Here is a 25,508-nt window from a genome sequence, read left to right as displayed (position 1 = left end):
ACTACATTTTTCACATTTTATTAGCATCTGACTTCAAATTCCACAAAGCAGATGGAGACTACAGTATTATAAAAGAAATCTGTTAAGGAACAGTTAACATACTCAAAAGTTAACCAGTATTTATGAACCACTTGATTGTTTTTCATTACTCCCACGATACAAAGGCTAGAAAAAAGACAGTTAAATGTATAGCTCTCAAATTAAAGACCATGGGACAAGATAGTAGACAAGTACAATTTCTCCTGAAGTCAGACAGATGGGCAGTTAGTTCAATCAGAGAGACTGTCCTCCGTCCCTCCCACAATTTCTAAGGTTAGAAGGGAAGGACAGAGGACTTCAGAGCACTGCTGTGAGAAATAATGATCTAGCCATGAACAACAAAGACTTAGGGCAATTTGCTAAGTAATCTTTCCAAGGCTTCCTTCATTCAAACTGGTTTGTTAATCGGGAAGAACATTTCATAAACCTAAGGATTTACAAGTGAACTTTGAAGTTTAACATTGTAAGAGTAGAAATTATGTCAGGTTAGAACAGAACAAACGAATTATGGAGAGTTGGGAATAAATTTTAAGAGTCTTAGGGAGGATTAGTCTAAAAAAAAAAAGACAACCCCACAAAAACACACACAAGAACACTATATCACTTTTATGTTCTCTTCAAAGAGATTTTTAGGCAAAGACTATCATGGGTTGGCTTGTTTTGAGCAAGTATTAATATTAGCAAACAACTTGCAGTAGAGGTCACTAAAAAAAAAGTAAACATAATTAAGAGTCCTATAAGAGCCGTGACTCATTAGACACGCTTAAGATTCTTAGATGTACACACCCAATACAGTACAAATTATTTTGCCAATAACCTGCTCCTTCACCAATAAAATACAAGTAAACACAGAATGTTGACACTTTCCTTTGATCTAAATCCTAAAACAGGATAATTATTTTGGTGGCAAATTATGAAAATACCAGGACAGACTATAAGAGATGAAACAGTTTGGAAGACCATAAACTCTCTTATGAGAGTCTACAACAAAGCAGGGGAAAATAAAAAGTGAATCTCTACTAGAAAAAGAAAAAACACGATATTTACATTGATAAAACCTGCCAGGGTTTTAACATTGCTGACAGTGCCACTGAGAAAAGCTTCAGTTGAAATGCAGATTACCTCAAAGCACAGTGTTTTGATGTGCCTTGCAGGTTATCATTAGCATCTGCAGACAAGCTCTTTTAAGGTGTTATAGCCCCTGTTCCAAAGGAAATATAAACATTGAGCAAAGCTCCCAGGAGAAAAGGAAAAACCGACTCAACTTTGCAAACTGACACAATCATAGACAAAATAGGAAGGAATGTGAGAAAGGCAGGTAAGTGAATCTTAATTTAAACAGTTCCTAGAAGAGGATGCTTGGTGGAATTAGTCAACCAGCCGGTGAAAGTCAAACACTTGGATCAGGGTTAGGGTTACTTGGCAGCCAGATGTTCGAATCTGTGTACATAATTCTGTTCATTGACTACTGCTGAACAACTATTATGTACAAGGTATAGAGGGCACTGCGGTGGATTACCAGGATGGGGAAAACAAAAGTAGCTCCTATACTCAAGGAGCTTACAATCCAGCAGAAGGGATGAAAGAAACATTCTGTTTCTAAGAGAGGTTCGAAGTGGTGTGCAGAAGATTCAACTGGAGAAGATTGCCTCTTGCATCCCTATTTTGTTTCAACATAACACACAGTATTATTCTAAAGCTGGTGATGCTCCTGAAAGGAACATTAAAATGCCAGCAGACTGGTAACATTTCACAAATGGAGAATGATGCCAAAATCTCAAGTAAGGAGGGGTGAGGGAGGGAATGATGAGCTCTTTGGCACAAAACCTGCTTCTCGATGCTCCACTGAACACTACAAGTCCCTAAAGCTGAACTTAAAGGCATGTGACAGCTGCTGATTGGTTATAGGAATTCACAGGAAAAAAAAAAAATGCACCCCTTGGGGTGCGTGACATGAATCTTGTCTGTAGAAGATGGCATGAAGGAAACAGTGGCTCCAAGTGGAGAAAAAAGCAAAGAGAATGTATGTGACAGCGTCCTGAAAAGTCTAATAGGGAGGCAGACAAATGCCAAGACTCACTCGCTACCTGTTATCAGAGCAGAGTTTGGGTGCAGCGTTCCTCCCAAAATTAACTGTTCAGTCACTGAACAAGCCATCCATAAAGTATCAATACTTTCCTGCCTTACAGGTATTTCACCATCAAAAGAGGATGTAAAGTTACCCCGTTCTTTAAAGAAAGGCAGTATAAAAGATAGCTTTTTGGTTGAAAATAACATTTAAGTTAATATTAGATGAAAATACCCAACTTGATTCCCTCCTCCACCCAAATATCCCCAACCAGTTGAAAGCTACTGTGTAATTCTACACCGTCATTTGTTAATAAGAAAACTCTGGTCTATTGACCTTTCCTTCATAGTACCACCACATAATAGTTTTTCTTTGCTAATCTAACTAAATAGGAAGGTTTCACTAACTAAGCCAATCAGCCTGTGAAAAACAACAACACACGGGTAAGCAAACACTCAAAAGAAAGAACTGGACAAATAGGATGGGTACTTGATAAAACATAAATGTCCTCCATTCATCTGCAATTCTAGTCTTTTTCTAACAGATCGCAGATTTTCAGAACAAGTATGCAGGTTATTTAAAACTGAGTTATATATAGTCATTTAGCAGCAGCAAAACACTTCTGGCATTATCACAGATGCTAGATCTCTGGAGGAATCTTTTCTTCCAAACTAGAATTTTTCTTCACCAAGAACCGATCAGCCTTTATTTCTTAAAACAAAAGCCCTTGTCTCCCCCCAAAATAAACAAATCAAAGCCCCACCGTTAAATTCTGCGCTAATGAAACTGTGTGATTACATCCCAGGCGTTGTCAGAGCCTATTTTTCATACACCACCACCAGACAGTTTGATGCAGTATTCCTGATTGCTTTTTATCGTATTTGTAAATACACTCACTAATCCACTCAATTGGGTAATTTACAAACAGGTCCTCTCAGTTATTAGTGGCCAGCAGTCAAGTCCTATTACATTTGATCCTTACACAGTTGTCTAAACATTTCCATCCCCAGGTTAAGGGCTGGGATCCGCAAGGGAGAGGGAGGTTCGCGAAATTTGGATGGGGGCAGGGTAGAAGCGAGGAGAAATCTCTGCATCTCAGCCCTCGGCGACAACAGTCAGCCAGTGCCCACAGAAAAACTAAATTCGGCACCTCTTCCTCCTGTTACACTGGCAACAAAGAGGGAGTTTCCGTAACGCTCCCGTCACCCCCAGGTGCCCAATCTCCTTCCCGGCCCAGTCCCGGCGCTCCAGGGGCCTCCGTGTGCAGAGAGGCCTCGGAGCCGGGGTCAAGGCACAGAGGGGGGGATGGGGTGGGAAGCGAGCGGGTGGGACACGGGAAGCGGGCCGTGGAAGGGCTGCGGGACCCGTTTAAAGACCCGAACCCGATCGGGGGGCGGCAGGCAGGAGAAAAGGGACATCTCATGTAGCAGAAGCTGGAAGAGGAGAAAGAGGGGTGAAGAGCCCATGCTGGGGGCACTCCTCCTGGAAGCACAGAAAATAGTGGGTGAATAGGAAGGGGGCAGGCTCCGCCGAGCTAGGAGGAGAGGGGCCAGGCCCAGAAGGCTAGGGAAGGGGGTGCCACCTGGGGCAGAGAGGAGGCGCCCGTGTTGCTTCTACCTGCGGGCGGGCGGGACGGGCCGCTCAGGTGTGACTGGGAGGTGAGGCCGAGTCGGGAACCGGAGGCAAAGAGCTGCGGGCGCCCAGGGGCCGCGCAGAGGCGCCCGCGGGTAGGCAGCCGCGGAGACATCGCGGGGGCATTTGCGGGATAGGCGGGCGGAGAGGCGGGGGCGGGGGCTCTGGAGCGCAGGTGGGCTACGGGAAGGGATGCGGGCTGCGGGGAAGAACGCGGGCTGCGGGGAGGAACGCGGGCTGCGGGGAGGAAAGTGGGTGGCGGGCGCCAGCGGTGGGCGCGGGGGAGGCATCCGGGCGGGCGGCCGGGAGGAGGGAGCCCTCACCTGCGCGGCGGAGGAGGCGGAGTTGCAGCAGCCCATGGCGGGGCCGGGGGAGCCCGGAGGCGGCGCCGGGCGCGCAGCTACGCCCCGGAGCCCCTCGGCATGCGAGCCGGCGGGCGCCCGGGGAGGGCGCGGCCTGGCCCCGCACGGCTCGGCGGCGGCGGCGGCTCGGACGGCGGCGGGGACTCAGGAGGCAGCGGGGCTGGGCGCGGGCGCCGGCCACATCCCACGGCGGCGGCGGCGGCTGCGCGGCTCCTGCTCCGCTCCTGCTGCGGCAGCTGCTCCCCAGCGGAAAGGGGCGGGCGGCGGCGGCAGCGGCGCCTCCCCCTGTCCCCCGCCTCCCGCCTCCCGCGCCCAGTCCCTCTCCCGCTCCCTCTCCCGGGCCGCTGCCTCCTCAGCGGCGCGCGCGTCTCCCATCAGACTCCCCGCCCCCAGTGCAGCGCCGCGCGGGCGGCCGAGCGGCGGCGGCCAAAACAAGGCCGGGCCCTTTGGCGCTCTTCGGAGCCTGCGCGGTGTCGAGCCCATTTAGCGGTGGCACCGAGGCAGAGCGTCGGCTCCGGGCGAGAGGGCGCCCGAGGGCTATGCAGGCTCGCAGCAGAAATGGGGCCGGGTTGCTTCCGGACCCGGGAGACACGGGCCAGGCACGCGGAGTTGCTCACTGTCCCCGCTGGGAGCGCAACTCGAAGTCCTCGATGGCTCACTCTGCTCCGACGGCCGCTTGTTATCCAGAGGAAAGCGAACACAATAAACCTTCCCTGGAGAAGGGGTAAGTGATAGAAGACGAGGAGGAGCAAGCATCTGTTGCTACTGGTCCCATTTTACCGATGTGGAAACCGAGCCTTGAAACGAGAGCGTAATGAAATGCACCCAAAAAAGTTACCCAGGGCCATATCGGCTCTGGACTACGCTTTCTTATGTAGAGGGTAGTCCACAATAATCAAGCATTAATTCATTCATATTTTAAAATTTTATTGAGGATATACCAAGTTCCAGTAACTTGTAGGCACTGGGAATAAAGAGGTGAACAAAAGAAACAAGTTTCGCCCTAACCGGTTTGGCTTAGTGGGTAGAGCTTCGGCCTGCAGACTGAAAGGTCCCAGGTTTGATTCCGGTCAAGGGCATGTACCTTGGTTGCGGGCGCATCCCCAGTGGGAGGTGTGCAGCAGTCAACTAATCGATGTTTCTAACTCTCTATTCCCTCTCCCTTTGTGTAAAAAAGCAATAAAACATTTTTTTTAAAAGAGAAGTTTCTGCTAGTTTACAGGGACCTGTTGTTCCTGTAGCGTGGCGAGAAGTTAGAGTTGGCGTGGTCCCTGCCTTCAAGAAATGCGCAGCCCCAAAAGAGTCCTTGGGAAATAGTGTGAGATGAGAACAGTTATTAGGTGGCAGAAATAAAACTAAAGATCGTGGTTAATATTAAGAGAAGCACTGGTACACGCCTTTTTACATGTTTCATCCTGTCAAAGAATGTCTCAAAGACAGAATCAGTTAAAAAAAAAAAAGTTTATTTGCAAAGATGCAAAGCCATGAGACTCTAGCTGGCCTGACCAAATAAAAGACAGCAAGTTTTAAGGATTACCCAAAGCCTAAGGGGGAGGAACAGCACAGTCCTAAGCTGACTTTAATGGGCGTTGGAAAGGGAATGTAAGCAAATAAAGATGGGAACCTGGGGACAGCCAAAGAAAAGGCCACAGGAGAAATCCTGGTTGATGTGCTCCTGTCCTAGGTCTGTGACTGGATGGATCACTTCCTAACCCTCCTCTGTGAAATAGGAATAATAGGGATGACCTCCAAAGGTTGTCAAGATTAGATAACATCAGTAAGCACTCAACAAGTCCTGCTTGAGGTGATTAATTCTTCCTCTGCATTCATTCTTCCTGTGTTCTCTTTGAATTTTATCAGAATGCCCATCATACTGCTGGGATGGTGAATTCTAAGTGCTACCAGGAACATTCAATCATTAAATAAAAGTGAAAAAATAAAATAAAACTTGAATGACTCCAGCCCCAATTCTCCACAATTAGATTGCAAACTCCCTGAGAACAAGGGAAAACATCTTCTCCTTTGTCTCTCCCTCGGCAATCTCAAATGTGTGTTGAATTATTCAGTGTAGCCAGGAATAAAAAAAAAACCTTCCCTTGTGATTTTTCCTCTTAAAGCCTCAAAGTACATTCTGTTTTTAACGGAGGGAGGAGGCCGAAAGTAAAATTACAGCCTTAAACAAGAAGCCATCTGTCTTCCTTCTTTATAATCAAGGCAAGGGGAGTTGTTTTTCTTAGTGTAGTCAATATGGGAGCATTTCTCTCAGATTATAAAAATCTTTTTGGCTAGTGTAGTTATTCCTTGTAGTAGCTAGTGCTTATTTTGTAATTAAAACTGCAGAAATAGATAAATACGGAACAGACTGTTACAGTTCTTCAGGAAAAAAGAAAAAGTATTTCACTTCTTTGGAGGTCTCTTTCCAAGACGTGGATGATATGTGAACCTAATGGAAAGGGAGCACATTCCATTGTGCTTAACTGAGCTGAACTCCAACTTTCCCTTTAAGGGTTAATGGAACTACCAAGTTCTAAGGTTCTACAAGGTACTTTGTAAATATACTAATTATGTATGTATGTCCCATAAGTGCATATGAATGTGATGTTTTAAAATTATGCCTCATCATTAACATGAGAGAAACTACACTCCTGAATTTGTATTCTGTACCTTCTAAGAACAAGTCGCTTTCCCATCCCCCTCACACCCAAAGAAGCCTCATAAAAGGAGTGATTTAGAGGGGGCCAAAATACTGTTTCTTTTCATTCATTCTCATAAACAAGCACACACAACATTCAGTGAAGTTAAACTCCTGAGAATTCTGAAATCTCGAGATGTTTTTTCCCCCTAGCCAGTGATCAGGGTACTGATCTCACCACCAAGAGGTGTCATGAAGACAAGCCACTTGGGAATGAGTTAGGGTTTTGTTGTTGTTGTTAATCCTCACCCTAGGATATTTTCTCCATTGATTTTTAAACATAGTAGAAAGGAGAGGGAGAGACAGAGAGAGAAACATCAATTTGAGAGACACACATCAATTGGTTGCCTTCTACACATGCCCCAACTAGGGGTCCTGGATTGAACCCGCAATCCATGCATCCATGCCCCTGACCAGAATACAACCTGAGACTACCCCCCCACCCCCAAGCCGATGCTCTAATCACTGAGCAGCTGGCTAGGGCTAGGTCTTTGTTTGTTGTTGTTTTTGAGAAAAAGAGTTTTTAAAAATAAAAACTTAGCTCAGAACAGCATCTGCACTAACCAGGATAAAATTACAAGGTCTATCAATCTTGGTGCTGCAGGGTAAAAGCGGATCACCAGCTGAGCCAGCCAGAAATGCTTCCCAGTGGTCTAGTATTGCATAATTGGCCATGTGAATTCCAGGATTTCCAGCTTCTGATGGAGGGCTTGGTGCTGGTCACTCACGGGGGGAAGCACTGTGCTAACGGTCTTTCCGACAACAGTAATAAAGCCTGACGCATTGTTCACACGATTTCAGGTTTTTGCGTAACAGAAATATAAATGCATCTACATGTGTGTATGTCTATAACTGCTCAGAATAGACCTCTGATTTAAAAGGGGGAGGGGGACATTTGGTGCTTTTGCTGTGTTATTTACATTTTAGCACATACTGTGTTCACAGCCGCATCCCACAAGAGCACATTTGCTTCTGCAGAGCCCCAGCTTCCCGGTCTGCCTCACAACTTCCTCCTTGAGGCATTCACATATCACTCACCCCTGGGAAATGCTCCAAAAGGGAAAACTAATTGTAACCAACGGCTGTAACTGTTCATTCATTTCCAGAGAGGCAGGAGCAGGTCTCTATTCCAGAAGATGGAAATATTTCTCAGCCTCCCAGTTAAGCCCTGAAGTTAGAAACCCCTGAAAAGAGCTTCCCTGAACTCGGGCATATAGCAGAACAAGACAATGTTGTTCCCAGTATAACTCAGGTGAGAATCATAAATCCTTAGCTCTGCAACTTGGTTTCTGCCCCACTTGTAAGTTGATGTTTATCCAGTGTTAATAACTCTGACTTTTATTTATGGTTTCACTTAGATTTTTGTTACAAGATCAGAAGATTTGTAAGTTCTCCAAAAATGCTTGCAGTGAATTTGTGTTTAGAGGGATATAGCATTCCCCTATTACTTTTCTGAACAACATTTTTTATCTGTAGTTATCCAATATTTTAAATTGAATCTTTCTTATGAACTAAGTGTGTTTGATCAAGTATCACATATGCAAAACATCAGTCTTTGGGGATTTGAGCTGTTTTTAACATAAAACTAGTGTTGGTTTTTATTTGGGGTGGTAGGGCAAAGAAGGAGGGGAGGGAGGCAGGATTATGAATATTCATTTGAGAAGAGACAATTTATAAAGTAGGGAAGTCTGTTTATTTAACAATATAGTTCTTGAGCTGTTACAATGGACCAGATACCTAGCTGGATACCTGGGATTCAAAGGTGAATGAGAAACATTCCTTGCCCTTAAGTCATTTATATTTTAGTGAGGTGGAAAGAGATTTAATTCAAGAATTAGAGCAAAGATTAAATGTAATGAGAGGAATGAGTCCACAAACTATATAAGCTCAGGGGAGATCCACAGAGATTGATTCATTTTGTTTGTAAAAATGCTACATGAGGTGTTTTGCCTGTTAACCCTTATATTCTTACTTCCATTCAACAAGTCCCGCTGAATACCAAAAGCCTAGGAAAGAGCTTGGTATATAGGAATGTGTCATAATTATTTCTTCAAGAAATACATGAATTTTTATCAATGAGTTCCTAAGAATTTAGATTTGTTAGTACATAAGAATGTCTCAAAGAAAGGGTTATCTGAGCTATTTAATGATTGCTTTTTTCAATGTTTGGCTTTTTCTGTAAAACATCTGGAATAATATATATTTATTTATATAATATTGGAAATATATAGAAGGCTTTTTTAAAAAAAAAACAAAAAACCCTGTGCCTAATGGCTTAGCAAAAAACAGATAGGATTAACTACATAAACCTTTTTAAATTCCAGATGCAAAAGGTGCCATAAATAAATACAGCAGACAAACAGATAAATAATACTTTCAAAGCAATATATAAAAGGCTTGCTGCTATAGACTCAATGTTTGTGTTCCCCAAAATTCATATACAGTAAAACCTCGATATAACGGGCTAATTCAGGTGTCCGTTAAAGGTGAAAGTCTGTTATATAATAAAGTAGGTTTTCCTAGTGCATATGTTAAAAAATTGACAAATTAGTCTACCTATTTTTACTTATGTAGGTACATTTGTGTAATTAAAGTTAATTATGTATGAAAAGTTTAATTTCACAGAAAAGTTTTCTATGTGTATAACTGTAATTTTAAATTTATACTGAATAGGTCTAGTAAACATGTGCATTCACCAGTCACCAAGAGTAAACAAATGCACACGGCTGGGCCATGGCTTAGCGCACATCAGAACATGGACAGCAGATGTTAAAACTGCTACAGAGCCTGGCCAGTGTGTCTCAGTGGTTGAGTGTGGACCCATGAACCAGGAAGTTGTGGTTTGATTCCCAGTCAGGGCACATGCCCAGGTTGCAGGCTCAATCTCCAGTAGGGGGCATGCAGGAGGCAGCCAATTGATGATTCTCTCATCATTGATGTTTCTATCACTCGCTCTCTCTCCCTTATTCACTTTGAAATCAATAAAAACATATATATATATATATATATATATATATATATATACACATATATATATATATATATATATATATTTTTTTTTTTTTTAAAGACTGCTACAGAAAGTCACACCACGCAGAACCAATTACCTACTGTCTGTGATGTTGTTGTGTGATTATTCACAGAACATTGTTTAGGAGCAGTGACTCTTGGATTTAAATATGTAGACTATAGTTGTAGATATATACTATTTATTTATGTCAGCGAAATTATATTTTCTAATATAATGGCCTTCTCACTAAAGTTTGTTTAAAATAACAGTGAATTAATAACAAAAAGTAACCAGTTAATCTATATATATAAAAGGCTAAGTGACCGACCGTACGATTGTCCAACCAGCCAGTACAAATGATGCACACTGTCAATTTCAAGATAAACGTTGACTCACACATGCACGATACATATAAAGCTCTCGCTGGTGCCAGTCACATGCGTGTGTTTCAATCTGTCATTGTTGATCGTGAATTTGGTTGTTTTTGTTGACATTCAACGTGAACCACATTATGATTTATTCATTGACCATCCGACCAACCGGCCAATTAATATGATGCTTACTGGCAATTTAAAAATAAATGTTGACTTGCACATGCACGATACATATAATGCTCTCGCACCAATTGCATGCGTGGTTTAATTTTATAATGCTATATTACATATACTACTAGAGGCCCGGTGCACGACATTAGTGTACTCGGGGTGGGGGCGTCCCTCAGCCCAGCCTGTGCCCTTTAGCAGTCCGGGAGCCCTCGGGGGATGTCTGTCTTACGGCTCCCACCACTGCCGCTGCGCTTGCCAGCTGTCAGCCCAACTTGTGGCTGAGCGGTGCCCCTCTGCCCCCCGCCCTGTGAGAGCGCACTGACCATCAGGGTGCTCCTGCATTAAGCATCTGCCCCCTGGTGGTCAGTGTGCATCATAGCAACCAGTTGTTCTGCCGTTTGGTAGATTTGCATATTAGCCTTTTATTATATAGGATTTTGACATGTAATTTTTTTCAGTAATGTAATTACTGCACGAATCTTTCTTCTAATTAATTTCCTTTCAATGTGTACGAATCTGTGCACTGGGCCACTAGTTTAATTATAAGCATTTAAAAATTAACAGGGTGTTGATTTTCACATATGACATATGGGCCTGAAATTTTGTCTGTTAAATCCAAAGTCCATTAAATTGAGGTCCCCAAAATCGAGGGTTTACTGTATTGAAATTCTAAACCCCCAAAATGGGAGTGGGCTCTTTGGGAAGTGCTTGAGTTATGAGGGTGGAGACCTCATGCATGGGATTAGTGCCTTATAATATAAGTTCCAGAAAGATTCCTCGCCCCTTTCACCATGTGAGGACACAGCAAGAAGTCAGCAGTCTGCAACCCAAAGGGGGCCTTACCAGAACTCAAGCATGCTGGCACCCCGATCTTGGACTTGCAGCTTCCAAAACTGTGAGAAATACATTGATGTTGTTTATACGTCATCCAGTCTATGGCATTTTGTTATAGCAACCTGAGCAGACTAAGACATTTATTATCCACTAGAGGCCTGGTGCACAAAATTTGTGCACGGGTAGGGTTCCTAGGCCTGGCTAGTGATCAGGGCCGATTGGGGCTTTCCGGCTGCCGGCCGGGGCCTCCCTTCCCCAGCTGCCAGCTGCTGGCTGGGGCCTCCCTTCCCCGGGTGCCAGCTGCTGGCTGGGGCCTCCCTTCCCCGGGTGCCAGCTGCCAGCCAGGGCCTTCCTTTGTTCCGCACCATCCCCTGGTGGTCAGTGTACGTCATAGTGAGCGATTGATCTCCTGGTCGAACTCCTGTGGGGACAATTTGCATATTAGGCTTTTATATATATAGATAATATTAAAAAGCTCCTATTTTAAAAAACAAACAAACAAAAAAATGAAAACTTAAAAACTCCATAGAAAAATGGGCAAAGCACATAACAGACAAAATCCATGGTGGAAGAAATACAGGGACTCATAAAATGTGAAATGCTGCTCAACCTCACTAATAACAAAACTGTAAGTTAAAAATCAGGAGCTTTCATCCCTCACCTAACAAGTTGGCAAAGATTTAAAAGCTTGATAATATTCAGTGTCAGAGAATGTCACAGTATTCTCCTATGCTATTGATGGGGATATCATTGCCTCTTTCTGAAGAGGATTTTAAGAATTCATACCAAAAATTAAAAGGTGCATTTTTTTTTTAACTGCTGCAATTCTTCTAGGAATGTATCTAACAGCAATACAGTCTTGTTTTCAATAAGGAAAACTTAGGGGAAAACCTAAATTCTATAAATAGAATATTGGTTAAATAGGAAATACTATACAGCTATTAAAAAGTATGAGGTCAATGGGTATTAATTGAAAGAAAGACACCTACAATACACCTTTGACTGAAAAAAGCACTTTACAAAACGGTATTGTGATGGAATCCTGTTTCTGTGAATAGTGTGTGTGTGCTCGCACATGCGAATGTGTGTGTAGAAGAGGTTGTGAGGAATACTATATATATACCACTCTATTGGAGCAGTTACCTTTGGAGAGGAGATGGGGGTAAATTGGAATGAGATAGAGCAAGACAGATTGGAGACACTTTCTGAAGTATAGACTTCTGTATTGTTTGTAGTTTTGACAAAAGCACGTACTGTTTTTTAAACTATATTAAAATACCGGACTTTTATAAAATGCCTGACGGGGGAAGGGAGTCCTCCCCAAATGACTTATTAATCATGGTGAAAATATGCAAAGTATCCAGAGTACAGAGAAAACAGAGCACCGTTATATGTGATGGGAAAGGTTTCATGAAGGAGGCAGCATTGAGCTGGTCTTTGATCAACAGGAAGGTTTTCCATATGTGAAGATGGGGGAAGAGGGGTGGCAGAGTTGCAGGCGTAAAATGTCATAAGCGAGAGTGTAGTCTTAGAAATGAATAAGATCTGTTGGATGTTCCAGTTACCTATTGTTGCATCACAAGTAAAGCAAAACTTGGTGACTTAAAACTATCATATATTATCATCTCTCACAGTTCTGGGGACTGAGTAGACTCGGGTAGGTTGGCAGTTCTTACTTGGAGGCTGTCATGTGGTTGCAGTCAGAGAGGGATGGGGCTGGAGTCATCTCAAAGTTTCCTCACTCCCAGGCCTCGTGGTTGATGCTGGCTGTTGGCTGTCAGCCAGAATACTTACATGGAGCCTTGCCTGGTGACCTGGGCTTCCTGGCAGCTTGGTGGCTGGGTTCCAAGAGGACCAGGTCGACACTGCGTCGTTATCTTTTATAGCCCAGCCTCAGAAAGCAGATAACATGCCTTTTGCTATAGTCACAGCCCCACTCAGATTCAAGGGAACGGCCTGCAGATGCTACCACCACCCGTCATCCCCAGGGGAAAAAATGTCCATGTCATATCACGAGAAGAGCATGTGGGATGGGTGATCTTGTCATGAGCTCTTCAATTTGCCACAGTTCCCAGCACTCTCTGAGGTCTCTTCTGACAGGAGCCACCTTCTCCCATCTGCGTTACCCCCTGGCTCCCTGAGGCCTTGGAGTCTGCACCTCCCACATAGGAGAAGAGCAGAGGATTTGGAGGTCACTATGATGATAGTGGGGGCGTGTAGAGGAAGGCGAGATTAAATAATAAAAACAGTAAGGCTCCTGGCTGGCATGGCTCAGTGGTTGAGCGTTGACCTATGAACCAGGAGGTCCTGGTTCAATTCCCGGTCAGGGCACATTGCCCGGGTTGCAGGCTCGAACCCCAGTGTGGGGCATGTGGGAGGCAGCCGATCAATGAATCTTTCTCACCATTGATGTTTCTCTCTTTCTTTCTCTTGAAATCAATAAAAATATATTTAAAAATAAATAAATAAATAAAAACAGTAGGTGCTAGAGCTGTTGCCCCTACTCATTAACTCTGCTGCTCAATTCAGAAAAATGATGCCTAAATATTCTGCTCAAAGCATTCAGTCTTTGGATGCCCTCAGTGGGCCTCAATTCTTAAAGGACCAGATGTTCCTATGCCTATGCCTGGCAGGAAAGTACTAGGCCATAGTAGGTCATTGAACTTGTTGAGAATACCAAGGTACCACTTTGGGGTTACTAACTGATATTTCTCCAGCTGAATGAAGGGCATAGATTACCTAGGAATCAAGCCTAATTTGACCACCAACTCACTTCCCAATACTCCGTTTCCTAGTGTGGTGCTGCAGAACAAGATGAAGGGAAGTGGGGCAGAGGAGGCTGTGAGGTCTGGCTGGACTAGCAACAGTCATTCCCAGCTTCCCTCAAGTCCTGTTAAAAGATTTCTGTCAGGCTATGAAAATTGTAGCATTAGCCTGGTGTTTAAAGTAGTTTCCCCATCCCCAGCTATTATTATTTTATTGGAGAAACTGTTGAAATCTACCTGCTCTTTTTCTCTGAGCTCCTTTCTCATTGGCATTAGACAGAGTCATTTTCCCTAATACTATGTAATTTAGTAGAGGCTGTGTCAATTGTATAAAATATTTCTAATCTCCATAATAAAGATGTTGCTATTCTGACAGCTTTGCTCTCTTACTCCCTCTCAGCTAGTTACAGGGATGTAGAAAGACATTTAAAAAGAGTGCTAAAGTAAAAATGACATGCTGTTCCCCTCCCTAAGGGCCACCTCATGGCTATCACCAGCCTCCCTAGACTCCCTCCTATAGGGTCTCATTTATGGCTTCTTCAGGAAAAGAGACTATGCCAAGGTTCTCCAAACCATCCTCTCTCCATTCCCATAAAAAGTATACCCTTCCTGGCCAGCGTAACTCAGTGGTTAAACATTGACCTATGAACCAGGAGGTCAGGGCACATGCCCGGGTTGTGGGCTCGATCCCATGTGCAGGAGGGAGCTGATCAATGAGTCTCTCTCATCATTGATGTTTCTATCTCTCCCTCTCCCTTTCTCTATTCAATCAAAAATATTTTTTTTAAAGTGAGGCTTAGAGAAAGGAATGAAATCAATAAAAAATATATATATTTTTAAAAAGTATGTGTCCATCCATAAAAAAAATAAAATGTATACCCTATTTTCAGTTTGGATTTAGAGAAAATCCAGATTGCCCCTTCTTATAACTTGCCTTTGAGGTCAAACATAAATTTGGGTCAGACAATTGAATAACCAAAGTTAGAGGTGAGAGGGAAATTTAGAGGTGAGAAATAACTGAACGTTGTGGTTGGTGGCAAGGCACCTTTAATTATGTACTCCATTTTCCATTACTTTTGGAAAAAACAAAGAGACAACGATTCACCAAGATTGACATATATTCAACTTTTTCCTCCTGCCTCTTGCTAGACTTTAAAAAGTCTCACTTTATCCTCACAATAATTCTGTTAAGTAAAATCCTTTATCACTCTTTTAGAGATTAGGAAAATGAGGTGTAACAAATCATCTTGATAGACTGGATTATGTTGTGACAAATTTACCCTCAACTCTGAGTGCTTTAATAGTACAAAGGTTTATTTCTCCTTCACAGTTTGTATGACACAGCAGTTGACCCAGCTGGGGACAGGTGGGATGGTAGTATCTGCTCCACATTGTCATTCAGTTACCCAGGCTTATGGAGGCTCAAAGATATTTTAGCTGCATCCTGTGTAACTTGAGGTCTTTCAACTTCTCAGAGAGAAGGAAAAGAATGGATAATTACCTATGGATTTGACACTGCTTCAGCCCAGAAATGACACATTCTTTCAGTTTCATTTCATTAGCTACTATTAGTCCCGTATCCTCACATAACAATAAGAAGAAATGGGATATATGGTAAGCATTACTACCGTACCACTGCTTTACAAGGTAACCATCTGCCCACCGCCACATAGCTATCAAGTGGCAAGATTTGCATCTAGACTGAAGCTCTCTGACTCTTAGAGCCCATGCTCTTAACCATTGCACTTTCTTTTCATAAGTTCACCATGCCGTTTGGGGGATAGAAGTGGCCATGGTGTGGAAGGCAGCTGTAGCATCGTAGGAACATCCGTGGCCTTGAGACAGAGATAGGTTTGCATATCCATTTTGCCACTGACTTGTTGTGGACCTTGGGCAAGACCCTTAGCCTCTCTGCTAAGAAGAGTTTTACCATGTAGGGATGAATAAAACTCATTTAGATAATGATGAAGATTTAAAAAAATGGGAACCTTCTTGACATACAACATCCCCTTAACAAATGTTTAAGTCTGAATTCTTATCATTTCTTCCTCCTTCCCCTCTTTCTTTTACACAAGTGCCTTCCAAGGATGTAAGTACTTCCATAGTGAGACCTTTCATTCCAAGTTCTTGTTGAAATTTGGCCAGAGGGAAGACTTCTGTAACCTGATCCCAACACTTCTGGCATTGAAGTTCTGATTATGTTACCAGTCCTTTTCCCCTGATATCAGCAATTTTCTTCATGTGATGCTTAGCACAACTCATTCATGACTTCAGGTGAAAGGAAAGGATAATGTCACAGTAGAATTAAAAATTGTGGCTTAAGAGCTGTTTTGCTTTTAAAAACAGTGTAAATGTTGGCGCCTCTCTAGGCAGCAAATATCAGGGCACATGAATATGGAGTGAATGCCAATGCCTTCAGGTATCAACCTATTTATCATTGCAGCCTCTTCTAAACTCTGAAAATAGGTCCTTTATATTATTTTAATGTTATTTAGAAAAAAAATTAAAGTGACCAGGTAATAAGAAAAACAAGTCTTATTTGTAAGCTTAATGGGCTTTTATCTCCTGGGAAAGGACAATTAATGGTTTCCTGTGGGAAGTTGCATAAATTCTTTCAGAAGGCCCCTGGGTAATTGTTTAGAAGAGTATTGGTGGAGATAATTTACAATTTTAGGAGTCAAGATTCAGGGCAAAAGTAATGAGCTTCCCTGAAGCAAGGTTCCTTTTTCAAAAGGAGCCTGAAGTGCCACAACTTTTATTTCTTACTTAGCCTTTCTTGTTAGCATCAGGAAACCAACATCCTGACACACGGGTTGCAGTCTTGGACTCTGGCATCAGACAAATGTGGGTTTGATAACCAGCTCAGCAAACTACTGGCTGAAGGACCTCGTGCAGGTTACGTAGCCTCTGAGCACCTGTGTCCTCATCTGTGACATTGCATCGTGGTTATTAAATGGTTAGCACTTTGCAAGGTCATAAATGGTGTACCTGGCATGTTTGACACCTGGAACAGATTGTTTTTAAATTCACTCCTTTAGACAAGGAGTTATTTTCAGTAATAATCATTTTCTTAATTTGTCCTTTAGTTTTCAAGTAATTAACAATTTAAAAGAATAAATTTAACTTTTAAGATCTAAATGTGCATTTTGTATCGAAGGGCAACAGAATTTGTTATCCCAAAATATGCGTCTTTGGCATAGTGATTATTTTAACCTAATTCTTTTTTAAAAAAATTTAAGTTCTTTATTGTTTAATGTATTACATAAGTCTCCTTTTTCCCCCATTGACCTCTCACCAGCCGCCCCCAACACCCAGCACATACCCTCAATCCCGCCCCCATCCATCTGTGTCCATTGGTTATGCTCATATGCATGCATACAAGTCCTTTGGTTGATCTCTTACCCCCTTACCCCCCCCACCCCCACCCCCGCCTTCCCTCATAGGTTGGACAGTCTATTCGATGCTTCTATGACTCTGGTTATGTTTCTGTTTATCAGTTTATGTTGTTCATTATATTCCACAAATGAGTTAGATCATGTGCTATTTATCTTTTTCTGACTGGTTTATTTCTCTTAGCATAATGCTCTCCAGTTCCATCCAGGCTGTTGCAAATGGTAAGAATGCCTTCACATCAGCGTAGTATTCCATTGTGTAGATGTACCACAGTTTTTTAATCCACTCATCTGCTGATGGGCACTTAGGTTGTTTCCAAATCTTAGCTATTGTAAATTATGCTGCTATGAACATAGGGGTGCATATATCCTTTCTGATTGGTGTTTCTGATTTCTTGCGATATATTCCTAGAAGTGGGATTACTGGGTCAAATGGAAGTTCCACTTTTAATTTTTTTGAGGAAACGCCATGCTGTTTTCCACCTCCCTGAACGCGCCTGATCTCAGAGGCTAAGCAGGGTTGGGCCTGGTTAGTACTTGGATGGGAGAACTAACCTAATCTTTTTAAGGAAATAGCACGTACAGGGCAAGCTGTGAAAATCAGGTAGAAGTTACCCTTGTGTAAGAGACACCTGTATAAGGGAAATCTCCATTTGTAAGGGTGTCTCCCTCACAATACTGGGAAGAGGGGATGACCAAATTCCTAGAAACTCTTATCAAGGAAGAAGGTACTGGCAAATCTGCATAAAAAACATACCCTTGTTTACTGTGCTTTCCTGGTAACCCTCTAAAAGTGGCATCCCAACCCCCAACATCTTTCTTTTGTCTTTAGCTGCCGATGATATTTGAGGTGGTGACTTTGGCCATTTCAGAGTTAACTCACTTTTCCTGGGTATCTCCTACGTATACAGGAGATACAACATGCTGTTAAACTTGTTTGTTTTTCTCCTGTTAATCTGTCTTTGTATTACATGGTGTCTCAGCTAAGAACCTAGAAGAGTAGAGGGAGACTTATTTTTCCTTCTCCACAGTTTGAGCTGAAATATACACTTAGTAAACAATTACACCTTGCAGTTTTATTGTTTTAGGTTTAAACTTTAATTTAAAAAACAAATTGCCCAACCGATGTGGCTCAGTGATTGAGAGCCAACCATCACCAGTTCGATTCCTGGTTCAGGGCACATGCCAGGGTTGCGGGCTCAATCCCCAGTAGGGGGCATGCAGGAAGCAGCTGATCAATGTTCCTTTCTCATTGATGTTTCTATCTCTCTATCCCTCTCCCTTTCTCACAAAAAAATCAATTAAAAATGTTTTTTTAAAATTGTCACATAGAATGATTGAAGTAAAGTAACCCAGTTTTGTTTCTTCATCTTTAGAACCACTGTGTTATCACAGTTTATTTATACTTACAATTTAAATGTAGGGACAGGTCCTACTACAGGGGTTGGAAACATGAACAAATGCCTTAAGTGAACTTGAACAATCCCTAACCATTATGAACTTACTCTTGAAGCAAACCCGTGAAGCTGTATGCACATGTGTCAGGGTTGACTGTGTATCTAGGGGTTCTCTGGATTAACTTCCATCAGAATACAATATTTATTAAGAGGTAAGTAATAAACTTTTGCTATTTGAAGTATTATATAAGTACTAGAGGCCCGGTGCGTGAAATTGTGCACGGGTGGGCGGTGTCCCTCAGCCCAGCCTGCACCCTCTCCAATCTGGGATCCCTCTCACAATCCAGGACTGCTGGTTCCCAACTGCTCGCCTGCCTGCCTTCCTGATTGCCCCTAACTGCTTCTGCCTGCCAGCCTGATCACCCCCTAACAACTCCGCTGCTAGCCTGATTGTTGCCTAATTGCTCCCCTGCCAGCCTGATTGCCCCTAACTGCCCTCCCCTGCAGGCCTGGTCACCCCTAACTGCCCTCCCCTGCAGGCCTGGTCACCCCCATCTGCTCTCCCCTGCTGGCCTGGGACCCCCCCCAACTGCCCTTCTCTGTAGGCCCGGTCGCCCCAACTTCCCTCCTCTGCCGGCCTGGTCACCCCTAACTGCCCTACCCTGCAGGCTTGATCGCCCCCAACTGCCCTCCCTTGCAGGCCTGGTCCCTCCCAACTGTCCTCCCCTGCTGGCCATTTTGTGGTGGCCATCCTGTGTCCACATGGGGGCAGGATCTTTGACCACATGGGGGCAGCCATCTTGTGTGTTGGAATGACGGTCAATTTGCATATTACTCTTTTATTAGATAGGATAGAGGCCTGGTGCACGGGAGGGGGCCAGCTGGTTTGCCCTGAAGGGTGTCCCGGATCAGGGTGGGGATTCCCTTGGGGCATGGGGCGGCCTGGGCAAGGGGCCTGTGGTGCTTTGCAGGCCGGCCATGCCCCCCAGCAACCCAAGCAGACGCCCTGGTATTTGGGACTTATTTATCTTCTATAATTGAAACTTTGTAGCCTTGAGCAGAGGCCTGGGCCGGCCAGGGTGTGCAGGAAGCTTGGCTTCCTCCATTGCCAGAGAAACCCAAGCCTCCTGCTCGCTCCATGGCTGCAGCCATCTTGGTTGGGTTAATTTGCATACTCGCTTCTGATTGGCTGGTGGGCGTGGCTTGTGAGTGTAGCAGGGGTACAGTCAATTTGCATATTATTCTTTTATTAGATAGGATTATCTACACTGAGTGGCCAGATTATTATGACCACCTGATGTTTGTAGGCAAATTATCCTTACACTGCATCGTATGAGATATGGAAGCTGAAGGCCTGTTCAAACACCTTTGCTCTCTACAGTTACCAAGATAAAACGTCTCCAATTCGCACAGGAACACAAGGATTGGACAGCTGAGCATTGCAAAAAAGTCATGTGGTCTGATGAATCACATTTCCAGTTGCATCATGCAGATGGCAGAGTGAGAATTTCGCGGAAACAGCATTAAAGTATGCACCCCACATGCATGAGTACAACCCTTCAAGCTGGTGGGGGCAGTGTTATGGTTTGGGGCATGTTTTCCTGGCATGATTTGGGCCATTTAATTCGTGTGGAACAATGTCTGAATAGCACAATATATCTAAGCATCTTTGCTGATCAAGTTCATCCTATCATGTTGACGGTGTATCCCAATGGAGATGGCTTCTTCAACAAGACAATGCACCATGCCACGGTGCTCGTATTGTGCAGGAGTGGTTTCAAGAACATGAGGGAGACTTTACCTTGCTTAGGTGGCCCCCACAATCACCAGATCTCAATCCAATTGAGCATTTGTGGAATGAAGTTAAAAGAGCCATCAGGCAGCTGGTTCCACAACCATCAAATCTCACAGAACTGGACAGTGCTATTCATCAGGCATGGTGTCAGATTCCTCGCATCACCTTTCAACATCTCGTGGAGTCAATGCCAAGAAGAATCACCGCAGTATTGAAGGCAAAAGGTGGCCCAACGAAGTACTGATGGGGTGGTCATAATAATCTGGCCACTCAGTGTATACATATTATATAATAAACTTATACGTTTATAAGTTATATATACATAATATATAATATTAGAGGCCCGGTGCACAAAATTCGTGCACTGGGTGGGGTTGTCCCTCAGCCCAGCCAGCACCCTCTCGCAGTCCAGGAGCCCTCAGGGAATGTCTGCCTGCTGGTTTATGCCTGATCCCCAAGGCAGTGGTCGGCAAACTCATTAGTCAACAGAGACATATTAACAGTACAACGATTGAAATTTCTTTTGCGAGCCAAATTTTTTAAACTTAAACTTCTTCTAATGCCACTTCTTCAAAATAGACTCACCCAGGCCGTGGTATTTTGTGGAAGAGCCACACTCAAGGGGCCAAAGAGCCGCATATGGCTCGCGAGCCGCAGTTTGCCGACCACGGCCCCAAGGGATCGGGATCAGGCCTAAGCCAGCAGTCAGACATCCCTCTCACAGTCTGGGGCTCTTGCAGTCCGAGACACCTCGCTCCTTACTGCTGCATGCAGCGGAGGAGGGAGAGGCTCCCGCCACCACCACTGCTGCTGAGCTCACCAGCTATGAGCCTGGCTTCTGGCTGAGCGGTGCTCCCCCTGTGGGAGAGCACTGACCACCAGGGGGCAGCTCCTGCGTTGAGCGTCTGTCCCCTGGAGGTCAGTGCACATCATAGTGACCAGTCATTCTGGTCGTACTGCCGTAATGGTCGCTTAGGCTTTTATTATATAGATATATACATATTATTAAAACAATGATTTTGAAGGTAGGCCCACCAAAGATGTTTTAGGGAAAAGCATTTTATCATTGAGTTATTTAAAATTGTGGGCATTGTCCTGGCTGGTGTGGCTCAGTTGGCTGGGCGTGATCCCATGCACTGAAAGGTTGCTGGTTCAGTTCCCAGTCAGGGCACATACATGCCTGGGGTTATGTGCAGGAGGCAGTCGATACGTGTTGATCTCACATTAATGTTTCTCTATCTCTTTCTCTCTTTCTCTCTTCCTTTCTCTCTCTTAAAAGAAATCTTAAAATTGTGGGCATATGGTGATGATAAAAAGCAGACAGACTGGGCTTAATTGTTTTTTAAAAATTCTTTTAAGACATTGCACCTCCTATTGTTTGACCAGAGCCAGCCATTCCTACTACCCGCCCTTGGTGTGCCACTGCGAAGTTCCTGGCATATACTAGTAGTAAGCACTCAACATGCATCAACTGTTACTATTTCTCTACAAGCCTTTTAAAACCAGAGAGATTCCTAGGGTCTTTCTTTTGTGTTGCAGAGAGAGAAAAAAACAAAGACATTGGAAATATGACTTAATTTCCCAATGAAGAAGTATCATTTTCTTCTCAAAAGAGTAATGTTTTCCTGTAATAATAGCAATAGATGCCTTTTAATTTAAAATATATATAAAATTATTTAAAAAGTATACAAATGGCAATAAAAGCCTCTATAGTCATGTTATCCAAAGACAGTGGTTACTTACTGTCTGCGTCCCGGAAGCTGCACATTCATTCCATTATTTTAATTTTTATTATGAACTTATGAAGTAGGTTCATTTTTTTTTACTGTTGTTTTTTTTTGTTTTGCTTTTTGTTTTTTTTTTTGTTTTTTACAGAACAAGATAACTGAGATCTAGAGAAGTTATATAAGTAGCCCATGGATATAAGCCTGAGCTCCTAAGTGGCAAGCTGGTATTCAAATACAGATCTGTTTGACTAAAAGCCCGATCTCCTGACAACTCTATTTTATTCCTTTATAACTTCACATCTAGGAATATATTCAAAGGAAATAAACAGAATTGTTTTCAGAGATTTATGAGTAAGGATATTTATCACAGCGATAGTTGTAAACAACATATTTATGTACATGGAAGAAAGATGAGGAGGAAACAATAATATATTACCAATGGTTAACTCTTACTTACTGAATTATCGATGATTTTTATTTTATTGTATATATGTTGCAATACTTTATGAAATTTCTATAATAAGAATGTGAAATTTCTATGTGAAATCAAACATTTTTTAATAAATTTATTTTTTAAATGTTGGATTATTACACTAAGTGAAATAAGCCAGTCAGAGAAAGATAAATATCATAGGATCTCACTTATATGTGGAATCTAATGAACAAAATAAACTGATGGCCAAGCCGGTGTGGCTCATTGGTTGAGTGTCGACCCATGAACCAGGAGATTATGCTTTGATTCCCTGTCAGGACACATGCCCGGATTTCAGGCTTGATCCAGAGTGGGGGATGTGAGGGAGGCAGCCGATCAATGATTCTCTCTCATCATTTATGTTTTTGTCTCTTTCTCCCTCTCCCTTCCTCTCTGAAATCAATACAAATATTTTTAAAATATAGAGACATAATTAATGTCTCAAATATTTATTGAGTGAATAAGTGAGAATTCCAACCAAAAAAAATTAGTGAATCGTCAACTCTGAATCAATCACTGAATCCTGATCTTTCGTACAGTTTGATTGAAATGTTCTGTACAGCTCACACTTTCCAACAATGTCTGGACTACACTGCAAGTACATGTTTCTTTATTGTCTTCTCTCATGTGCCCTTTAACTCTCAACCGTTAGTGGCTTTAATTCTACCAGTTCTTTGATTGCTCCTAACCTCTCAGGGAGAAGGCATTCATTTACTTCTTTGACTGCTGTTTTTAAAGGACATCCAATTCCGTTTTCTCAATAGGAAATTAAAGAAAGAAATATTTACACAGCCCAGCTTTTTTCCAATCAGAAGGAATATTTTTTCCCATCTTTTAAAAATTTCTTCCTGTAACTAGCTCTCTTCAGAAATTTTGGGCATGGTTAGCAGTTTTTATCACAAGCATAAGCTTCCTGAATATCCGGGCAATGATAAGTTAGCTGTGGGATCCTCAACATGTCTCAACACGCGGGACTCACTTTCCTTATCTATTAATGAAGACACAAAGTCATTGAGCTCTAAACCCCTGCCTAGAATTAATCCTCTAGTAAAAACAGAACAGTAAAGGACTGGGTAGTCATTCTTCTGGTCCCAGTGTTGAAGGAGGATATAAATAGATCAACTCTCTGAATGGTACCTGAGCAAGGGGCGTAGAGGCTTAATGTAGTATTGAGGAAAGATGTGGAATTTAGAACTAAATCACCCCGAAAAGAGGTTTGACTGTAATTTATTAGCTACATGGCCTTGAGCAAGTTATGTAAGCTCCTGGTTGCTTTTCAGATTTTCTCTTTGGTGTTTTGTGGTTTCTGTATGAAGAATCCAGATGTGGATTTTATTTTGCTTAGGAATGATTGAACTTTTTGAATCTACATGGATGATATCTTTCATTGGTTTTGGAAAATTCTCAGCTATTCAATATTCAAATATTACCTTGGGCAAAATGATATAATCTCTGGGAATGGCTTTCAAATACAATAACAAAGACATAACGAGAAAGAGAAAATGAAAAAATGTGGATAAATCTTGATAATCATGGAAACTGGGTGACAGATATATGGGGTTTTTAGTACTATACTCTCTACTTTTTCATTTATGTTTAAATAATTTTATAATAAAAAATAAAACTATATCAGAGACAAAACAACCATTCTCTCTTTCTCCTGGATCTTCAATGGACTACACATCAGACCTTCCTATCCTACAAGTATCTTAATGCTCATATTTTCCATATATTTATCTGTCATGTGACATTCTTGATAGTTTCTTTGGCCCTATTTTTAGTTCATTTATTCTGTATACAATTATATTTAACTAGAGGGCCCAGTACACGAAATTCGTGCACAGGAAGGGTCCCTAGTAGCTGCCAGCTGGGGCCTCCCTTCGTTCTGTGCTGCCCCCTGGTGGTCAGCGCACGTCATAGCGAGCAATCTAACTCCCAGTAGGTCAAACTTCCGAGGGGACACTTCACATATTAGGCTTTTATATATATAGATTTGTTACTGAGGGCTTAATTTTGGTTATTATAATTTTTATTTATAGACATTCTTATTTTTTAAATTTTACTTTTGTGTGTGTTTTTTGTTTGTTTTCTTTTCATCTTTATTGTTGAAAGTATTACATAGGTCCTCCTTTTTCCCGCTTCCAGCCCACTCCCATCCTCCCCCCTCCTCTTATTTTTTTCTTTTCAAGTAAGTTAGATTACTTTGTCCATGGTTTTCTTTTAAATACCCTTTCCCATATATTAAAAAAAACAACATGGGGGTATAGCCTGGGTCTCATAATTTTGACATCAGAAGAAATATCTGAATGTCTATTTCTGCTTGTTCTACTATTTTTAAAGGTTCTTGTTCATGGTTCCATGATTGTGTGCTTGATTATTTTTTTTACTAGGTGTTGCTCTTATATTTGAAAAATTATAGATGGGACCCTTCAAGGGTCTAGGACAAAGGTGTTTTCCTCTAGAGAGGATATACATTTGATTCTGCCAAGTGCTCAAAGACATTGCCAATTTGGAATCATGTTAAAATGAATTCAGAAATTGCAACTTTTTGGATCAATTAAATTCAATTATGTGAATGTAGACTGTAAATGTGAGTGTAACTTGTTGCAACTTTTAGTCTTTCCCTCCTGTACCTGAGACTCAGCAACAAGGCAATTTTTTTATAGCTCCTGAAGTGGGGGAGAGAGATAACCCTTTGGTGCCCCAACTTCTTTGGGATGAAGGGGTCTCTTCTTAGGGAATCAGTCTTGGGCAAGATTGGGCTCTGATTTCCCTTCT

The 25,508-nt window shown here is 42.6% G+C and overlaps 1 protein-coding gene across 5 annotated transcripts in view; it reads right to left on the bottom strand.

Moving 5' to 3' along the window:
• The window catches only part of SLC44A1 (solute carrier family 44 member 1), a 162,984-nt gene extending 158,753 nt beyond the window's left edge, over window positions 1-4,231 (bottom strand). For all 5 annotated transcript variants that reach the window (XM_080670341.1, XM_080670342.1, XM_080670340.1 and 2 more), the window contains exon 1: window positions 4,063-4,231. In XM_080670341.1, the coding sequence (XP_080526467.1) occupies window positions 4,063-4,098 (36 nt within the window). In that variant the 5' untranslated portion in view covers window positions 4,099-4,231. The remainder of the gene's footprint in view (window positions 1-4,062) is intronic.
• Window positions 4,232-25,508: the final 21,277 nt, after the last annotated feature.

Source organism: Plecotus auritus, assembly GCF_963455305.1.
Source record: "Plecotus auritus genome assembly, chromosome: 5".
In the NCBI taxonomy this organism is placed as follows: Eukaryota; Metazoa; Chordata; class Mammalia; order Chiroptera; family Vespertilionidae; genus Plecotus; species Plecotus auritus.
The sequence above is the reverse complement of the archived record's forward strand: the minus strand, read 5'-3'. Positions and strand labels throughout refer to the sequence as shown.